Consider the following 19,069-nt stretch of genomic DNA (forward strand, 5'->3'; position numbering starts at 1 on the left):
GCCGCTGCATGCGTCTGTGGATTGGCGAGGCGTTATTTTTCTTCCATTCGACTGCCTACTCCCTGTCAGCAGACCTCCCCTAAAGAGCTATTGGATGCCGCAGCCCTGTCCTTAAACAGCTGTTTGGTGTTTTCCAACAGCACGATTCGACTAAACACGGTGTCAATCAAATTTAGACACTGCCATGTAGCTCCTTGGATCCATGAAATCTACTGGCTACTGTACTCAAATGTGTCCTCTGATTGGCTACATGGACTAGTTGTCAAGGGTTTGGGCTTCATTCACCATTTTGCGACTGTAGTGTAGAATGTACCGAACAGTAGTTTTACCTCCTTTAAGTTGCTTTACAGACGAAAGATAATATGACAGTCCGTTAATTGTCAACCCTGGATTTCCGACTTTTGGCCAACTATCAATTTTGTTACTGACTCGATAAATATCTGCATTGAAAATAATATTGTGGTGAGTAAAACCTACAAATCTTTCTTCTGCAGCACTGCAGTAGCCTGTTTTGCTTTATCGAGATGTTACGTTGTAGACGTTGTCTATAGTAAGCACCCTTTGTAACTACTAATGAAATATAATTTTCCTAGCTTGTATAATACACTGCGGAGAGAAGCAAAGAGAGGATTGGATGCCACACTTCATTGAAAAGGGTGTACCGAACAGTAGGGTGGATTGTCAGCCTAAAACTTTTCTCCCAGAAAATATTCAACGCCATAACTGTCGTTATAAGAGTGAGACTTCCTAGAAGTGTTTTTCTTCCGTTGCGATTGAAGGCAAAACCTTGGAAGTCAATCTGAATCACAGACATAGAGTTTTTAGCATTATTATCCCTCCATAGGCTACTATTCGTCATACAAAATGTATATTTCCATCTGTCCTTCGTCTGGGCTTGTGGGCCTCGTTTCTACGTTGTGTCCACAAATGTTACTTTTTATTGTAACTTAATGTACAATGTTGCAGTTTGCACTCGTCGGGAAATGTGTTACTAAGTTGCATCCATTATCGTCAACATTTCACAGCAATTGTCACACGAATGAATTTACCACATAATTACTTTGGTTTCTGTCGCGCGATGTAATTACATATTGTTTGATTTAAGGACGCCTACTTGCTGTCTGTTTGTAACACCCCGTTATACTTTGTTCCACAACACCATATATCGGAATAATGGGCCTTTACGTTTTTAATATCACGTGTAAATGTTGCAAGAATAATATTTTTTTCTAAGCGGCCTTGTGTTGTTTGGCCTGCGTCACTGGACTTCCCGGCCCTGTTGTGTAGTAAACTGATAGTAATCGCAAAGCACTACGACCAATAAGAGTGCTTCACACATAAACAGCACGGTACTATTCAGCAAAACTAACAGTGACCACATTCTTGCAATCGTTTGCATTTTACAGTACTTCAGTTTAGGCTTGTAGTTTAAAAAATAAAATAAAAATCTACATTCAGCCTAAGTCTACTTTAAGTACGTGACATGTGTACATTAGCCGGTAGTTGCACTATAGGTCCATATTCTCCACCAGTTATCATAGTTTTATAGTTATATATTTATGCATCGAAGCTGTCGAGGTATAAATTCATCCCACTGGGCACGCACTGGTTAAATTAACGTTGCTTTCTCGTCATTTCAATGAAATGATGTTGAACCAACGTGGAATAGCGGTTGAATTGACGTCTGTGCCCAATGGGATGTTATGCTAATATGGATTTTCATAATGCTCTAATAGGACATTACAACAAGTTCTCCAATGGTGACAAATGGCAATGCTTGGGTTATACAGCGTTGATATGGCAACATTTATTGAACATTGAATCAACACCAGATTGAACATGAATGCAATATTGACAAATGGATAAGGCTCCTACATTTACAATGGAAATGCCATTGTGCCTTCTCTCAAAGTTATCATTATGACACACCCACACACTTGCTGGTGTGCATAATGCACTTTTGAATAAACAATGTGCACCCTTCCAACAAATTATTTTACGATGACAGTTCTTTGAATGCAATCTCAAGTCTCCTGAATATAATTTGCATAACACAGATACTGGGTTGTAACTGTGTGTATTATCAAACGGCAGTTTACATGCTGTGTGGTCACAACAACACAGGTCTGTAGTTTCTTATTACAAGTAGATGCCCTGGAGTTCTGTAGAGCTCCAAATGCCTGGACGTACATGACATTGTAACAACCTAATATTCAATAAATGTCATCATTTCTCCCAGCCATGTTGTATATGTCTCAAACATACCATGACATGTAGCATTAAATCCCATGTGATTAAAGCAAAACTGATACTCTGCTAAATAATTTGGTCTCGACTTTGATGTTTGTATTTGGTCGTGCACTATAAGATGATTAGGCTTTTTGTTGAATCACTTTGTGGTGTTGTCTGAAACTGAGGCCGATGGGAACTGTGTACTGGAAGAAACAACCCATGATGTAAGAAAGATAGGCCTACAACACTTGACGCTGCCTGTTTCAATGGAAAACCCAAACCAAAACTGTTGGTTTTCAGATAGTTTCTTTCATCCACATAGGTCAGCATTCCACGACATGGATGTTTTCCCTGGCAGTGGAAAATGCCTCTAAATGAGTGGTTGGTATGAAATCTAAGGAGAAAGAGAGGGCTAAAGAGACAGGGTAATAACGTAGCAGGAAGTTAGGTAATGGTCCATGACAGGAAGTGTGGATTGTAGGGGCGGATTGGTTCGGCTATGAAATAGATAAAGGTCACCACCGAGAACGAGTGAGAGAGAGGGGAAAAGAACGCTTGAGTAAGAGAGAGAGAGAGAATGAGAGAAATGCGAGTGAACAAGAAGGAATTCCCCCACCTCCACTGCCTTAGCCAAGAAACCAGCGCGTGTGTGTGGGGGTGCAGACTCATTTGGAAGTGCTCGTCCAGACACACTTCCAAATGTGCCTGCCGCTATTCTGCTATGCTATATTGTTATATTACTTTACACATTATATAAGATTGCTTCATTATGGTTTAATGTGTATTCACACAGTGTTAGGTGTATAATTATATATAATATAAGCTACATTATGTAATGTACGCATTGTACACTGAGTATACAAAACATTAGGAACACCTTCTTCATTTTGAGTTGCAACCCACTTTTGCCATCAGAACCGCCTCAATTCGTCTGGGCATGGACTCGACAAAGTGTCAAAAGCGTTCCACCGGGATGCTGGCCCATGTTGACTCCAATACTTCCCACAGTTGGCTGGATGTCCTTTGGGCGGTGGACCATTCTTGATACACAAGGGAAACCCAGTAGCGTTGCAGTTCTTGACACACTCAAACAGGTGCGCCTGGCATCTACTACCATACCCTGTTCAAAGGCACTTATATTTTTTTGTCTTGCCTGTTCACCCTCTGAATGGCACACATTACACATCATTGTTTAAATTGTCTCAAGGCTTTTACAATCCTTCTTTAACCCAGTCTCCTTCCCTTAATATACACAGATGATTTATTTAGTTATTTTATTCAACCTTTATTTAATAAGACAAGTCAGTGAAGAACAAATTCTTATTTTACAATGATGGCCTACCGAGGTCAAACCCTCCCCTAACCCGGACAACGCTGGGCCAATTGTGCGCCGCTCTATGGGACTCCCAATAACGACCGGTTGTGATACAGCCCGGGATCTAACCAGGGTCTGTAGTGATGCCTCTAGCACTGAGATGCAGTGCCTTAGACCGCTGCGCCACTCGGGAGATATGATTGAAGTGGATTTAACAAGTGACCAATAAGGGATCATAGCTTTCACCTGGTCAGTCTATGTAATGGAAATAGCAGGTTTTCCTAATGTTTGTAATAAAATAGTAATACCCATTACTTATTGTGTTGGGTGATATATCATTCAATAATGAATGTATTACCAAAGGACAAAAAATACATGGTTTTATGGAATAGGCCTATAATTGAAATCATTTTTTTTAAACGGTCCTTTTTACTTTGACAGCAACTTCACCCCACCTCAGCCATTTTCTGGTGAATGGGCTTTTTATAATGTCACAATGCATTTATCACATGAATAATCCAGTCCTCTTTATGTTCTGCTGTGTTTCAGGATCTGGAATAAGGTGGAAAGAGCTGGAGACAGAAAGAGGAAAGGGCGGGATGAGAAAGAGAGGAGCTGGAAGAGCAGGGAAATAGAGGGAGGAGAGCAAGAGGGGCTGGACGAGCAGGGAAATAGAGGGAGGAGAGCAAGAGGGGCTGGAAGAGCAGGGAAATAGAGGGAGGCGAGAGGAACTGAGAATCTGGTCTCTGGAAAAGTAAGCCACTGTAAATCGTAAAGCAAACGCCAATGCAGAGATGAAGCCGATTAAAAAGCAAGGAAGGCGCTCGCCCCCGTCGACCCGGGCCAAAGGTGGGAAGAGACGCGGGGCGGTGGACAGTGGGGAGAAAAGAGACTCGGACGAGAACAGAGACCAATCCCCTAAAAGTCAGACCCCACCCCAAACCTCATCTCACTCAGAGTCTTCTCAGGAAGAGTCGATGACACTTACGGCTAGGGCCACGCCAGAGAGGGAGGTCCACAGAGAGGGGCCCCAGCTCCCAGAGACAGCGGCCGCAGCAGCAGGGTCCCTCCCTGGGAAGTCAGAGGACTCCCGCCCGGGGAGTGTCAAGTCGATGAGCGCCCACAGCACAGACAGCAGCAGCAGCGCCGCCAGTGCTGCCAACAGCCCCAACCCCTCATCCAACCGCAAGACAGCCACCTTCAAGGCCCGCGTCCCCAAGAAGAAGTACACCTCTGAGCACTGTGCTGCTGCAGCTGCTGCCGCCAGCAACCACGGATACCATGGCAACCCCGGCACGCCCCCACTGAACAGCAGTAGTGCTCACTGTGGTAGTAACACCGGTAGTCAGTCGTCGGGCTTATCTTCGGGGCCCGGGTCGACGGCGAGTGAGGGCGGTTTGCTTACTGACATCAACAGTCAGACCAGGAGACCACTGGAGGACTACATTACCACTAAAGCTCCACCACAGGACAGGGACAACACACCTGGACCCCCTCCCACAGGGGACAGAGACAGGAGAGGCCCAGAGGGAGGCAGAGAAATCTCCCCCAGCCCTGTCCGCTGCTCCTCTACAGACACAGCCAGCGAACACGACCCTGACGTGAGCGATCTACGCCGCCCCAACTTTCCCCACACCAACCCCAACACCGAAACACACACACTGGACCTGGTGCAACGTGGCACCCCACGCACTCCGACCCCACAGAGCCTGTCGGACGCGCTAGCCGACGCCCTGGCAAAAGGTCTAAAGAACCAGCGGGTGCTAGCCAGACAGGCTAGGAGGAGAACTGGAAAGTGGGAAGAGGAGAATGGAAGGGGAGTGGGGAGGGAGAGCATGGACTCGGTGTTCCGAGCGGGTGTGGTGCGGCGGGTGAGCGGCGAGCACGGCAGCCTGGAGGTGCAGCTGAACGGCGAGAAGGAGCTGTACCGCTACCCGTTTCGCGAGGGCCCCCAGGGGCCCGTGGACATCATCATGGACGCCCCGCCGCCCGGCTCCCAGGCCGTGCCCATCGGCACCCCTGTGTGCGTGCCCTTCGGAGGCAACGAGGACGGCGGCACCACAGAGGCCCAGCGCCAATGGTACCGAGAGGGCCTGGTCACCCAGGTGGACTCCCACCCGGCTGTGTCCTACCCCTATAGAGTGTTGTTAGAGGACAGAGCGCCCCCAGGGGATGAGGAGGGGGATGGCAGGGTGGGCACTCCGACCGCTGTGTGGGTGTCCCGTCAGAGCCTCCGCCTGCTGGTGCCCCCCTGGGACCTGGACCTGGGACCCTCCGGAGGGGGGCGAGAGGAGGGCGATGCTGCTGCCGAGAGGGGGAGAGAGAGGGAGAGAGAAAGAGAGGACAGGGAAGAAATAGAAGTGGAGCCAGAGCTGTGTTTCCTCAGCCATGGGATGGGGCTCAGCGCAGCTGTGGCTGGGTCTGTGTTGGGGAGGCTTTCATACCCTGGAACGGCCCCCGCCTCCTCGTCTTCCTCCACTGTCAGCTCCCCCGTCACCCCTGCCTCGGTGCTGAGTCTGGTGCCCGGAAGAGACTGGGAGCGAGAGAAGGACCTGGTGGAGAGAGAGCGGGAGCTCCAGAGGAAACAAGAGAGAGATAACCGAGAGAGGGCCAAGCAGCATCACCACTTCATGCCCCTGACCCCAGAGGAGGACATAGAGGTGTCCCACTTCAGCATGGTGCCCATGGGGGCGGCGGGAGGTGCGGCCAAGGCCCTGGCGGTGTCCCAACACAGGCACATACTCTCCAAGCCGCCCCCGGGCTACCTCAGCCCCCACCTGTCCGTGGTCCGGGGCCTCGGAGGCACCCCGCTGGTGGGCCCCCACTTGGCCCTCAACCCCCACCCCCCTGCCTCCCCCACAGTGCTAATGGGCCTGGAGTCGGGAGCCCTGTCAGCGGGGGCGGCCATCATCGCCACCACTCAGCTCCCACTGCCCTCCTCGTCCTCCCGCGGCTCCCTGGATAAGCCACCCTCGTCAAACACCAACTCCCACGGTGCATCTGGAGGGGGTGGAGGCTCGGGTTTGGCGTCCTCGTCGCGCTCCCGCACCCCTCTCACGGTGGCCCAGCAGAAGTACAAGAAGGGCGACGTGGTGTGTACCCCCACGGGCATCCGCAAGAAGTTCAACGGCAAGCAGTGGAGGAGGCTGTGCTCCAGAGAGGGCTGCTCTAAGGAGTCCCAGAGAAGAGGCTACTGCTCGCGTCATCTCTCCATGAGAACTAAAGAGATGGAGGCCAGCGGAGGGGGCAGAGACCGTGGCGGGGCCAGCAGTACGGGCACCCTAACCCCGTCAGACCTGAGGCTGGGTGGTGGCCGGACCAGTTCGGAGTTCGACTGGGACAACACGTCGCGAGACAGCAGCGAAGCGAGCAGTAGGGGAGGGGATTCACGCCCCCGCATGGTCCTGCCCTCATTCCTGCCCCAGGACCTATCACACTTCGACTTTGATGAGTGCGAGGCGGCCACCATGCTGGTGTCTCTGGGCAGCTCCCGCTCGGGCACGCCCTCCTTCTCTCCTATCTCCAACCAATCGCCCTTCTCGCCCACGCCGTCGCCCTCTCCATCCCCGCTCCTCAGCTTCCGCCCGGCCACCTTCAGCCCCATCACGGCCCCGCCTTCTCTCACCCCTCGCCGCCACCGCCATCTGAGCGGGACTAAGATGAGCACGCCGGGCTCGGAGCGCGAGCATCACCTGTCGGGCATCGTACCCACCTTCCAGACCAACCTCACCTTCACCGTGCCTATGAGCCCCAGCAAGCGGAAACTGGATGCCCTTCCTCCGCCACTGCCCCTCCCCGACCAGCAACTAGGGGGAGACTATAGGGCTCCGGCCAGCCGCCTTCAGGGTGCTTTCCCCTCAGAGCCAGCCCACCACCCCCTCCTCGCTCTCCTTCCCCCGGCCCTGGAGCGCCACTAGCCGACCCCCGTCCTCCGCTGCCTCCACCCCTCCGCCCATGCTGGTGTCCCCCACCCCTCCCTCCCCACTGCCCCAGGACCCCAGCCCCCGCCGCATCGTGCCCCTGCGAGACTCCCCCGTCATCGTGAGGAACCCCGACGTCCCCCTGGCCAAGTTTACAGAGGGACCCTTAGGGAGGAGGGGAGGAGGGGGCTGCTCCTCAAGAGACCACAGCCAGCCCCTGCATCTTGCCACCGGCCTCCAAGCACCCGTGCCCATCAACGGCGCCGTCACCAATGGAGCGGTCCTCATGCGAAACCCCGCCTCCACCCTGGTCCTTGTAACCTCCTCCCAGTCCCTGACCCCAGCCGTCACGGGACGCCCTGTCCACTCCAGCCCAGCCCCCAGTGGTGGCTCCGCCTCAATGTCCTCTACTGGCTCCGCCCTCTCTAGCTCTGGATCAGGCGGTAGGGAGTGGGAGAGGAAGTCTGGAGGGCATCAGGACGCCATTGGAGGGACACTGCCCCAGCCGGTAGCCTGCCACCCCTCACCCACTGCCCTGCTGCCCCTCATCCTACCAGCCGAGTCCCCTCAACCTGCACCCCGCAAGGACATCATCATGGGACGGCCCGGGACAGGTAACACCACAATCATTATAGGGGTATATAGGAGTTAATATAAAGGGGTTTATAAACTGAGTGGTTCATGCCCTGAATGCTGATTGGCTGACAGCTGTGGTATATCAGACGGTATACCACAGGTATGACAAAATATTTATTTCTACTGCTCTGATTACGTTGGTAACCAGTTTATATGTGGTATATGGCCAATATACCACGGCTAATGGCTGCATTCAGGCACTTTCGTCGTGCGAAAGAACAGCCCTTATCCGCGGAATATTAGCCATATACCACACCCCCTCGTGCCTTATTGCTTAAGTATAGGATTTAGTATATAGGGGTTAGTATATAGGTGTTAGTATTAGAGGTCGACCGATTATGATTTTTCAACGCTGATACCGATTTATTGGAGGACCAAAAAAAGCCTATACCGATTAATCGGACAATTTATATAATATATATATATTTATACAATATACAGTGGGGAAAAAAGTATTTAGTCAGCCACCAATTGTGCAAGTTCTCCCACTTAAAAAGATGAGAGAGGCCTGTAATTTTCATCATAGGTACACTTCAACTATGACAGACAAAAAAAATCCAGAAAATTACATTGTAGGATTTTTAATGAATTTATTTGCAAATTATGGTGGAAAATAAGTATTTGGTCAATAACAAAAGTTTATCTCAATACTTTGTTATATACCCTTTGTTGGCAATGACAGAGGTCAAATGTTTTCTGTAAGTCTTCACAAGGTTTTCACACAGTTTCTGGTATTTTGGCCCATTCCTCCATGCAGATCTCCTCTAGAGCAGTGATGTTTTGGGGCTGTTGCTGGGCAACATGTACTTTCAACTCCCTCCAAAGATTTTCTATTGTGTTGACAAATGATTATGTGAAGATTGATTGTTTTTTATAAGATAAGTTTAATGCTAGCTAGCAACTTTAGTATATAGAGGTGTATAGGGGTTAGTATATAGGGATAAGTATATAGGGGTCTATATGGGTTAGTATATAGAGGTGTATAGGGATTAGTATATAGAGGTTTATAGGGGTTAGTATATAGAGGTGTATAGGGGTTAGTATATAGAGGTGTATAGGGGTTAGTATATAGAGGTGTATAGAGGTTAGTATATAGAGGTGTATAGGGGTTAGTATATAGAGGTGTATAGGGGTTAGTATATAGAGGTGTATAGAGGTTAGTATATAGAGGTGTATAGGGGTTAGTATATAGAGGTGTATAGGGGTTAGTATATAGAGGTGTATAGGGGTTAGTATATAGAGGTGTATAGGGGTTAGTATATATAGGTGTATAGGGGTTAGTATATAGAGGTGTATAGGGGTTATTATATAGAGGTGTATAGGGGTTATTATATAGAGGTGTATAGGGGTTAGGGATATATAGACATCATAGTAACATACATCAGTGATAAGGGAAATGGGGAGAGTTATTATTGGAGGGATGGTAGAAATAATTCACCACAGATTGAATGTGACCACAGAAAGGCTGTGTAATTACTGGCGTTTACCTTGCTGTCTACGGGGTTGTGTGGATCTAAACCATGCCAGGAAAATGCACCCCCACATCGTAACAGAGCCGCCAAGAACTCTCATTTACTCAAGTGTTTCCTTTATTTTGGCAGTTACCAATGTGTGAAAATGAGTGACTTCAGTGACAAGAAATGTACATTTGTACTTTTGCAACATGGCCGCAAGAATGCTCTGTCAGGCATTACGTAGTAGGCAGCTAAATATAATGTTGGCCTGTTATGTCTTTCAGAATGTGTGTGGTGTGTGGTTTGGTGTAGGGTGGGGTGGGAGGGGGGATGTCAACGAGTGGGTGATACAGGGTGTTGGTCTGCGAGCAGTTTCAGTTAAACTCTTAAAAGGAACGTGTCTAGACATGCAAGGCTGCTGACAAATGCACACACACACACACACACACACACACACACACACACACACACACACACACACACACACACACACACACACACACACACACACACACACACACACACACACACACACACACACACACACACACACACACACACACACACACACACACACACACACACAGTCACCCAGTCTCTCACACACACACACACACACACACACACACACACACACACACACACACACACACACACACACACACACACACACACACACACACACACACACACACACACACACACACACACACACACACACACACACACACACACACACACAGTCACCCAGTCACCCAGTCTCACACACACACACACACACACACACACACACACACACACACACACACACACACACACACACACACACACACACACACACACACACACACACACACACACACACACACACACACACACACACACACACACACACACACACACACACACACACACAGTCACACACACAGTCACACACACACAGCGCTCAATATAGCAGACAACACACAACCTCGGGCAAAGCACCAAGGGCAAGTCCAGTGTTTCTTTTTATCCCACTGAACTGAAAGAAGTAATCATATTGCAGTGTTGTCATGGATACTTTGTCTCTCTATGGAATTAGTGCAGTTAAACTTAGAACTCTCTCTGCTTGTTGGATCGTGCTTCTCTCTGCGTTTCTATCAGTTATTCTCTATGGGGGCGAATCCTAACTTCCACTTCAAATGTTCACTTAGTCCCATTGAAGTCAATGGGAGATTAAGTGAACATGTAGATTAAATGGAAGTTAGGATTCGCCCCTATGCTTCCGCTCCTAACTTTCGTCTAGAATCTAAAACCCCATAGACACCAGTTAGTATTTTCAATGTAATACTCTCTCATTGAACAGACCCCAGAGTTCAGAGCTAACCCGTCTAGACCAGTAGTCTCAACGTGTGTGTATGAAATGACATGCTCCCCCCCGTGACCCTCGCGCGTGTCATGAGATTATCTGAGGAGGGCTTGCAAGTTAACCACTTCAAACACTTCTGAGAAGAAACCCCTCTCTCTTGTAAACACAACTCATTCATCCTTCCTCGTGTACAGTATTCTCACCTGACCGACATCGAGTCAAATGGCATGTTATTTGTCACGTGCTTCATAAACAACAGGTGTGGACTTAACAGTGAAATGTTTACTTACGGGTCCTTCCCAACAATGCAGAGGGAAAGAAAATAGAGAAATAATAGAAAAGTAAAACACGTAGTAACATTACATTTACATTTACATTTACATTTACATTTACATTTACATTACATTTAAGTCATTTAGCAGACGCTCTTATCCAGAGCGACTTACAAATTGGTGCATTCACCTTATGACATCCAGTGGGACAGTCACTTAACAATAGTGCATCATGAGTAGTAATAAATACTCAAGGAGCAAACGATAACTTGGCTTTATACACAGGGTTTTATTTTAATTTTATTTAACCTTTATTTAACTAGGCAACTCAGTTAAGAACAAATTCTTATTTACAATGACGGCCTACCTGAGACGACAACATAGCAAAGCTGCTACACATGACAGCATAGCATGGTAGCAACACAACATAACAACAACATGGTAGCAACACAACATCGTAGCAGCATAAAAGGTGGTAACAAACATTATTGGGCACAGACAACAGCACAAAGGGAAAGAAGGTAGAGACAACAATACATCACGCGAATCAGCCACAACTGTCAGTGAGAGTGTCCATGACTGAGCCATTGAATGAAGAGATGGAGATAAAACTGTCCTGTTTGAGTGTTTGTTGCAGCCCGTTCCAGTCGCTAGCTTGCAGCGAACTGAAAAGAGGAGCGACCCAGAGATGTCTGTGCTTTGTAGACATTTAATTAGGTACCAGTACCTAGTCGATGTGTAGAGGTACGAGGTAATTGAGGTAGATACTGTATGTACATAGAACTAGGAATAAAGTGACCGATAATAATAGCAGCAACAGCATATGTGATGAGTCAGAAAAGTTTGTCCAAAAATGTATGTCAATGCAGAGAGTCCAGGTAGCTATTTGGTTAACTTTTTAACCAACTACTGTATTTAGCAGCCTTATGGCTTAGGGGTAGAAGCTCTTCGGGGTCCTGTTGGTTACAGACTTGGTGCATTGGTACCGCTTGCCATGCAGTAGCAGAGAGAACAGTCTATGACTTGGGTGGCTGGACTCTTTGATCATTTTCAGGTCCTTCCTCTGACACCGCCTGGTATAGAGGTCCTTGATGGCAGAGAGCTCGGCCCCAGTGATGTACTGGGACGTACGCACTACCCTCTGTAGCATCTTGTGGTCGGATGCCAAGCAGTTGCCATACCAAGCGGTGATGCAACCAGTCAAGATGCTCTCAATGGTGCAGCTGTAGATCTTTTCCAAATCTTTTCAGCCTCCTGAGGGGGAAGAGGCATTGTCGTGCCCTATTCAGGACTGTGTTGGTGTGTGTGGACCATGATAGATCCTTAGTGGTGTGGACACTCAGGGGTCACTTGAAAATGTCAGGGGAACAATCTCAACGTGACTCAAAAATCGTAAAAGAAGTTGCAATGTGTGAAACCTCATATACTGTAAGTACAGTATATGTTGTTCTTGACCAACTAGGTTGTCATTGTAAAATATAATTTGTTCTCTATGTACTTGGAGAAATATCTTAATCAATTGAAGCATATTATATACTAACCAAGACCTATGTTCCTTTTCAAATAAGACCCTGTATATTAGTATTCCATTTGGCTGCATGACTGTTAACCAGTGTTCATTCCGACATGGTGGGTCACTTCCCAATGGGGCTGAGATGGACATGACTAAAGACTGGGCTCTAACAGGAAATATTTTGTTTTTCTTAAGGGTCACAAGAGAATTCGCATGGCAGTGTGGACACGCCGTCATGGCACAAAGACAATTTGGGAACCACTGCAGTTAACCCTCACTATTTGAGTTGTTTGTTTTTTTTAAATCACCAACTATTCATATTATTTTCCTCCCGAATCCGCCTTTTCCTCCCACAGTATGGACCAATGTGGAGCCCCGGTCAGTGCCAGTGTTTCCTTGGCATTCATTGGTCCCTTTCCTGGAGCCCAGCCAATCGAGTGCGGCTGCCCAGCCCACTGATGGCCAACAGCTTGTCAATCAGAGCAACGGTGAGGATTTGATCAACACTTGTGTTGAAATAAATAGGCCTATTCTGACCAGGTTGCATACACAACTCATATGTGTTGTACTTACTTATATTGTAATGATATTTATGGGGAAAAGTGTACAGTATACCGCATTGCATCTTTCACTATTTGCTGCATCACTTCATAAATAAATAACTGTTGAATAACTGAACTAAAATAAATAACTCACAGTACAAATACGAAAAACTTTTATGTTGGTGACCTGCCTGTTTTTTGCAATTACATTGATATTTAATTACATGGATTACATTGAGTTTATTATTTAGTCCAAGAATCATAATTTCTCTCTGAAACCATTTTATCTACTTAATGTAAGGGATAATCAACAAGGAGCTATGTGTTCTCTGGGAATAATGCATGGTGCGGAAGGTAGGTGCCACGACACAGAGCAGAGTGATAATTACCAACCAGTCATAGATGACGGATGACAACCAACCAGGATCCACCAACTAACTCCCCTCTCTCTTGGTCAGAGCCTCGTTGTGGGGTGGCCCTAGTGAGTGACGGACGGATGGGCCCACCAGATGCAGGACCAGGGTCTCCATCCCGCCCACCGCCCTCCTCCAATGACAACAACCCCCAAGCTGAAAGAGCAGAAAGAGGCGGAGCCGACAGCGAGACGGAGAGCGATGCAGATGACCCGTACGTTTTTTCTAGGTTGTTTAATGGTCGTTCGAAAGTGTGTCATCTGTTGTATTGCAGGTGACACACTACAAGTGGGATGTAAAAGGAAATAATGTTGTCTATAATATTTGAATGCTCCCCTAGGGCTTTCTAGAATAGTCTTTCACAAAGGTTTGCGTTGCCTTAGGAACCAGGAAAGACCGGTTCTCTTTCAATTGCTCTAGCTTCATTGATTGTTGAATAAATTTAGTTTGATGGAGAGACCTACATAGAGCAAATGTTATAGCTGTGTTTGTATACAGTAGAATGTACCACTTTAAACCCCCAAATGGGCTTAGAAATTAAGTGATGAAGAAGGATAAAGCTTTTTGCCCCACTCAACAATTCAAATCAAATCAAATTGTATTAGTCACATACACATGGTTAGCAGATGTTAATGCGAGTGTAGCGAAATGCTTGTGCTTCTAGTTCCGACAATGCAGTAATAACCAACGAGTAATCTAACCAACTACTACCTTATACACACAAGTGTAAAGGGATAAAGAATATGTACATAAAGATATATGAATTAATGATGGTACAGAACGGCATAGGCAAGATGCAGTAGATGGTATCGAGTACAGTATATACATATGAGATGAGTAATGTAGGGTATGTAAACAAAGTGGCATAGTTTAAAGTGGCTAGTGATACATGTATTACATAAAGATGCAGTAGATGATATAGAGTACAGTATATACATATGAGATGAGTAATGTAGGGTATGTTAACATTATATTACGTGGCATTGTTTAAAGTGGCTAGTGATACATTTTTTACATCAATTTCCATTATTAAAGTGGCTGGAGTTGAGTCAGTATGTTGGCAACAGCCACTCAATGTTAGTGGTGGCTGTTTAATTTAACAATTCTTAATCGTGGTATGTTACTAAGGGCATATTCTCTTGAAGAAATAGCCTATTAGCACAGAATTGAAAAAGATTAGAAAATCTGCCCTTTTTTCTGGTTCTCCTACACATTAACACATTATGTTTTTCTCATTGGCAGGCCATATTCACATTAAGTTTCTGATTGGCAGGCCATATTCACATTAAGTTTCTGATTGGCAGGCCATATTCACATTAAGTTTCTGATTGGCAGGCCATATTCACATTGAGTTTCTGATTGGCAGGCCATATTCACATTAAGTTTCTGATTGGCAGGCCATATTCACATTAAGTTTCTGATTGGCAGGCCATATTCACATTAAGTTTCTGATTGGCAGGCCATATTCACATTAAGTTTCTGATTGGCAGGCCATATTCACATTAAGTTTCTGATTGGCAGGCCATATTCACATTAAGTTTCTGATTGGCAGGCCATATTCACATTAAGTTTCTGATTGGCAGGCCATATTCACATTAAGTTTCTGATTGGCAGGCCATATTCACATTAAGTTTCTGATTGGCAGGCCATATTCACATTAAGTTTCTGATTGGCAGGCCATATTCACATTAAGTTTCTGATTGGCAGGCCATATTCACATTAAGTTTCTGATTGGCAGGCCATATTCACATTACGTTTCTGATTGGCAGGCCATATTCACATTAAGTTTCTGATTGGCAGGCCATATTCACATTACGTTTCTGATTGGCAGGCCATATTCACATTACGTTTCTGATTGGCAGGCCATTTTCAAATTAGTTTCTGATTGGCAGGCCATATTCACATTGAGGTTCTGATTGGCAGACCATATTCACATTACATTTCTGATTGGCAGGCCATATTCACATTAAGTATCTGATTTGCAGGCCATATTCACATTGAGTTTCTGATTGGCAGACCATATTCACATTACATTTCTGATTGGCAGGCCACCTGGCCATGCTGCTGCTCCAGTTTCAACTGGCCTGGGCCCTAGGACCATGTCCCAGGACTACCTGACATGAGGACTCCTTGCTGTCCCCAGTCCACCTGGCCATGCTCCTGCTCCAGTTTCAACTGTTCTGCCTTACTATTATTCAACCATGCTGGTCATTTATGAACATTTGAACATCTTGGCCACGTTCTGTTATAATCTCCACCCGGCACAGCCAGAAGAGGACTGGCCACCCCACATATGCTCTCTCTAATTCTCTCTTTCTTTCTCTCTCTCGGAGGACCTGAGCCCTAGGACCGTGCCCCAGGACTACCTGACATGATGGCTCCTTGCTGTCCCCAGTCCACCTGACTGTGCTGCTGCTCCAGTTTCAACTGTTCTGCCTTATTATTATTTGACCATGCTGGTCATTTATGAACATTTGAACATCTTGGTCATTTTCTGTTATAATCTCTACCCGGCACAGCCAGAAGAGGACTGGCCACCCCACATAGCCCGGTTCCTCTCTAGGTTTCTTCCTAGGTTTTGGCCTTTCTAGGGAGTTTTTCCTAGCCACTGTGCTTTTACACCTGCATTGTTTGCTGTTTGGGGTTTTAGGCTGGGTTTCTGTACAGCACTTTGAGATATCAGCTGATGTACGAAGGGCTATATAAATAAATTTGATTTGATTTGATTTGATTTGATATTCACATCAAGTTTCTGATTGGCAGGCCATATTCAAAATTGTTTCTGATTGGCAGGCCATATTCACATTGAGTTTCTGATTGCCAGACCATATTCACATTGAGTTTCTGATTGGCAGGTTCTTTCCGGGTGTAGCAAATGATCCTGCCCCGTCTACAGGCACTATGAAGAGGCGGACTCAGTCCCTCAGTGCTCTTCCAAAAGATGGAGACAGAAAGGTGAGCTCTCTGCTTGACTGTCTCTGGTTTTTATTTTATTAGCTCTGTCTCTCAGTCCAATATCTCTCACTCACATACAGAATGTGTCCCTCTCTCTGTGTGCCATTAGCTCAAACTTGAAATTGCCGTTATCTACAGATCAAGGATCAGATTACATGACCCCCAATGTCAATCTTACCATTAGGGGGATAAAGAATATCTGACCCTGTATCAGTGGTTAGGGTCAAATTCGAACTACTCCTTGTGGCTCATTGCTTCCATGTACCCTCTTACCTCTCTCTCTAGATATTACAAAAGCAATGCAATTAATGTGTTAGTCGTCCTGCAAACGATTATTGCGATGCAAACAATTATCGCAAACACTGATCAAGGACGAGGCTGCTGGTATGGTTACTGATCCTTCCTCATAATTATTTCTCTCTCTCTCTCTCTCTCTCTCTCTCTCTCTCTCTCTCTCTCTCTCTCTCTCTCTCTCTCTCTCTGTGTCTTAGAGGGAAAAGGACCACATTCGGCGGCCAATGAACGCGTTCATGATCTTTAGCAAGCGTCACCGGGCGCTCGTGCACCAGAGGCACCCCAACCAGGACAACCGCACGGTCAGCAAGATCCTGGGCGAGTGGTGGTACGCCCTGGGGCCACAAGAGAAGCAGAAGTACCACGACCTCGCCTTTCAGGTACATACCAATGATGTATAGTGCATTCAGAAAGTATTCCGACCCCTTGACTTTTTCCACATTTTGTTACGTTACAGCCTTATTCTAAATTTTAAAAATCCTCATCAATCTACACACAATACCCCATAATGACGAAGCAAAATCAGGTTTTTAGAAACTTTTACAAATGTATTAAAAATAAAAACAGATATATCACATGTACATATTCAGACCCTTTACTCAGTACTTTGTTGAAGCACCTCTGGAAGCAATTACAGCCTTGAGTCTTCTTGGGTATGACGCTACAAGCTTGGCACACCTGTATTTGGGGAGTTTCTCCCATTCCTCTCTGCAGATCCTCTCAAGCTCTGTCAGGTTGGATGGGGAGTGTCACTGCACAGCTATTTTCAGGTCTCTCCAGAGATGTTAGATCTGGTTCAAGTCCAGTCTCTGGCTGGGCCACTCAAGGACATTCAGAGACTTGTCCTGAAGCCACTCCTGCATTGTCTTGGCTGTGTGCTTAATGGAAGCCGCTGTGTTCCTGGGGACCTTCAATGCTGCTGAAATGTTTTGGTACCCTTCCCCAGTCTGTGCTTCGACACAGTCCTGTCTCGGATCTCTACGGACAATTCCTTCGACCTCATGGTTAGTTTTTTCCTCTGACATGCGCTGTCAACTGTGGGACCTTATATAGACAGGTGTGTGCCTTTCCAAATCATGTCCAATCAATTGAATTTACCACAGATGGACTCCAGTCAAGTTGTAGAAACATCAAGCATGATCAATGGAAACAGGATGCACCTGAGCTCAAATTTCAAGTCTCATAGCAAAGGGTCGGAATTCTTATAAGGTATTTGCAAACATTTCTATAAACCTGTTTTCACTTTGCCATTTTGGGGTATTGCTGAGGATTTTTATTTATTTAATCCATTTTAGAATAAGGCTGTAACATAACAAAATGTGGAAAAAGTCAAGGGGTCTGAATACTTTCCAAGGCACTGTATATAAACCCTTTATGACTGACAGGGGGCGCTGTATTGAAGCCACTGCACAGTCATCTTGGTTTCTCCTCCAGTGTAATTTTTTGGGGGGAAGCTATAGAAATGCATTTATTAATGTCTACATTCATTTTTTGCATGTTTATTCTATTACAGACACCCTAATGCATACTTTTAAATTATATTTTGTTAGCTAAATTATTTTTTATTATTTTTTTTATTGTCTTTTTTTTAAAGAGTTCTAATGTTACTGTCCCCACTACAGCAAAAAAAAAAAAAAAAAAAAAATACTTATATAAATGTAATTTTGTTCTTGAAACTGTATAATTCCATTCATTCCTATGGGGGACTGCTCCTACTGGGGGAGTGCCAATATGGCCGACCGGTGGCTTCAAAGCCTCTCAATGGCCAATACATAGCATCAGCAATCCAGGGTTTATGCACATCATTGGTACATAGACCATACAGCACAAACTGATCTGGGAATAATGATTATGTTAATATCAAAAGATTATGCTGTTTATTGTGCCTTTCAATACACCCAAGGACTGAACCGGGGAATAGGATATTCGGTTTTCTTTATGTCCTTCCTTCTATCCTTTTCATGTTATGACTCCTTTTGACTGACTCCATTCTCCCTCCCTCCATTCCTCCCTCCCAGGTGAAGGAGGCTCACTTCAGGGCCCACCCAGACTGGAAGTGGTGCAACAAGGACAGGAGGAAGTCTATCTCTGAGGGCCGAGGGACCCCGGGGGCCAAAGAGGCACGCGAGAGGAGCATGTCGGAGAGCGCAGGTCAGTGTGTGTGTGTGTGTGTGT

The 19,069-nt window shown here is 46.2% G+C and overlaps 1 protein-coding gene across 1 annotated transcript in view; it reads left to right on the forward strand.

Moving 5' to 3' along the window:
* The first annotated feature begins 280 nt into the window (after window positions 1-280).
* Window positions 281-19,069, forward strand: part of LOC124043553 (protein capicua homolog) — a 34,675-nt gene continuing 15,886 nt past the window's right edge. The window contains 8 exon segments of the mRNA XM_046362250.1: window positions 281-462; window positions 4,097-7,406; window positions 7,408-8,081; window positions 13,047-13,178; window positions 13,691-13,859; window positions 16,501-16,600; window positions 17,092-17,274; window positions 18,913-19,045. Of these exon segments, the coding sequence (XP_046218206.1) occupies window positions 4,342-7,406; window positions 7,408-8,081; window positions 13,047-13,178; window positions 13,691-13,859; window positions 16,501-16,600; window positions 17,092-17,274; window positions 18,913-19,045 (4,456 nt within the window). The 5' untranslated portion in view covers window positions 281-462; window positions 4,097-4,341.

The sequence above is a fragment of the Oncorhynchus gorbuscha genome, linkage group LG09 (assembly GCF_021184085.1).
Source record: "Oncorhynchus gorbuscha isolate QuinsamMale2020 ecotype Even-year linkage group LG09, OgorEven_v1.0, whole genome shotgun sequence".
NCBI classification, from domain to species: Eukaryota; Metazoa; Chordata; class Actinopteri; order Salmoniformes; family Salmonidae; genus Oncorhynchus; species Oncorhynchus gorbuscha.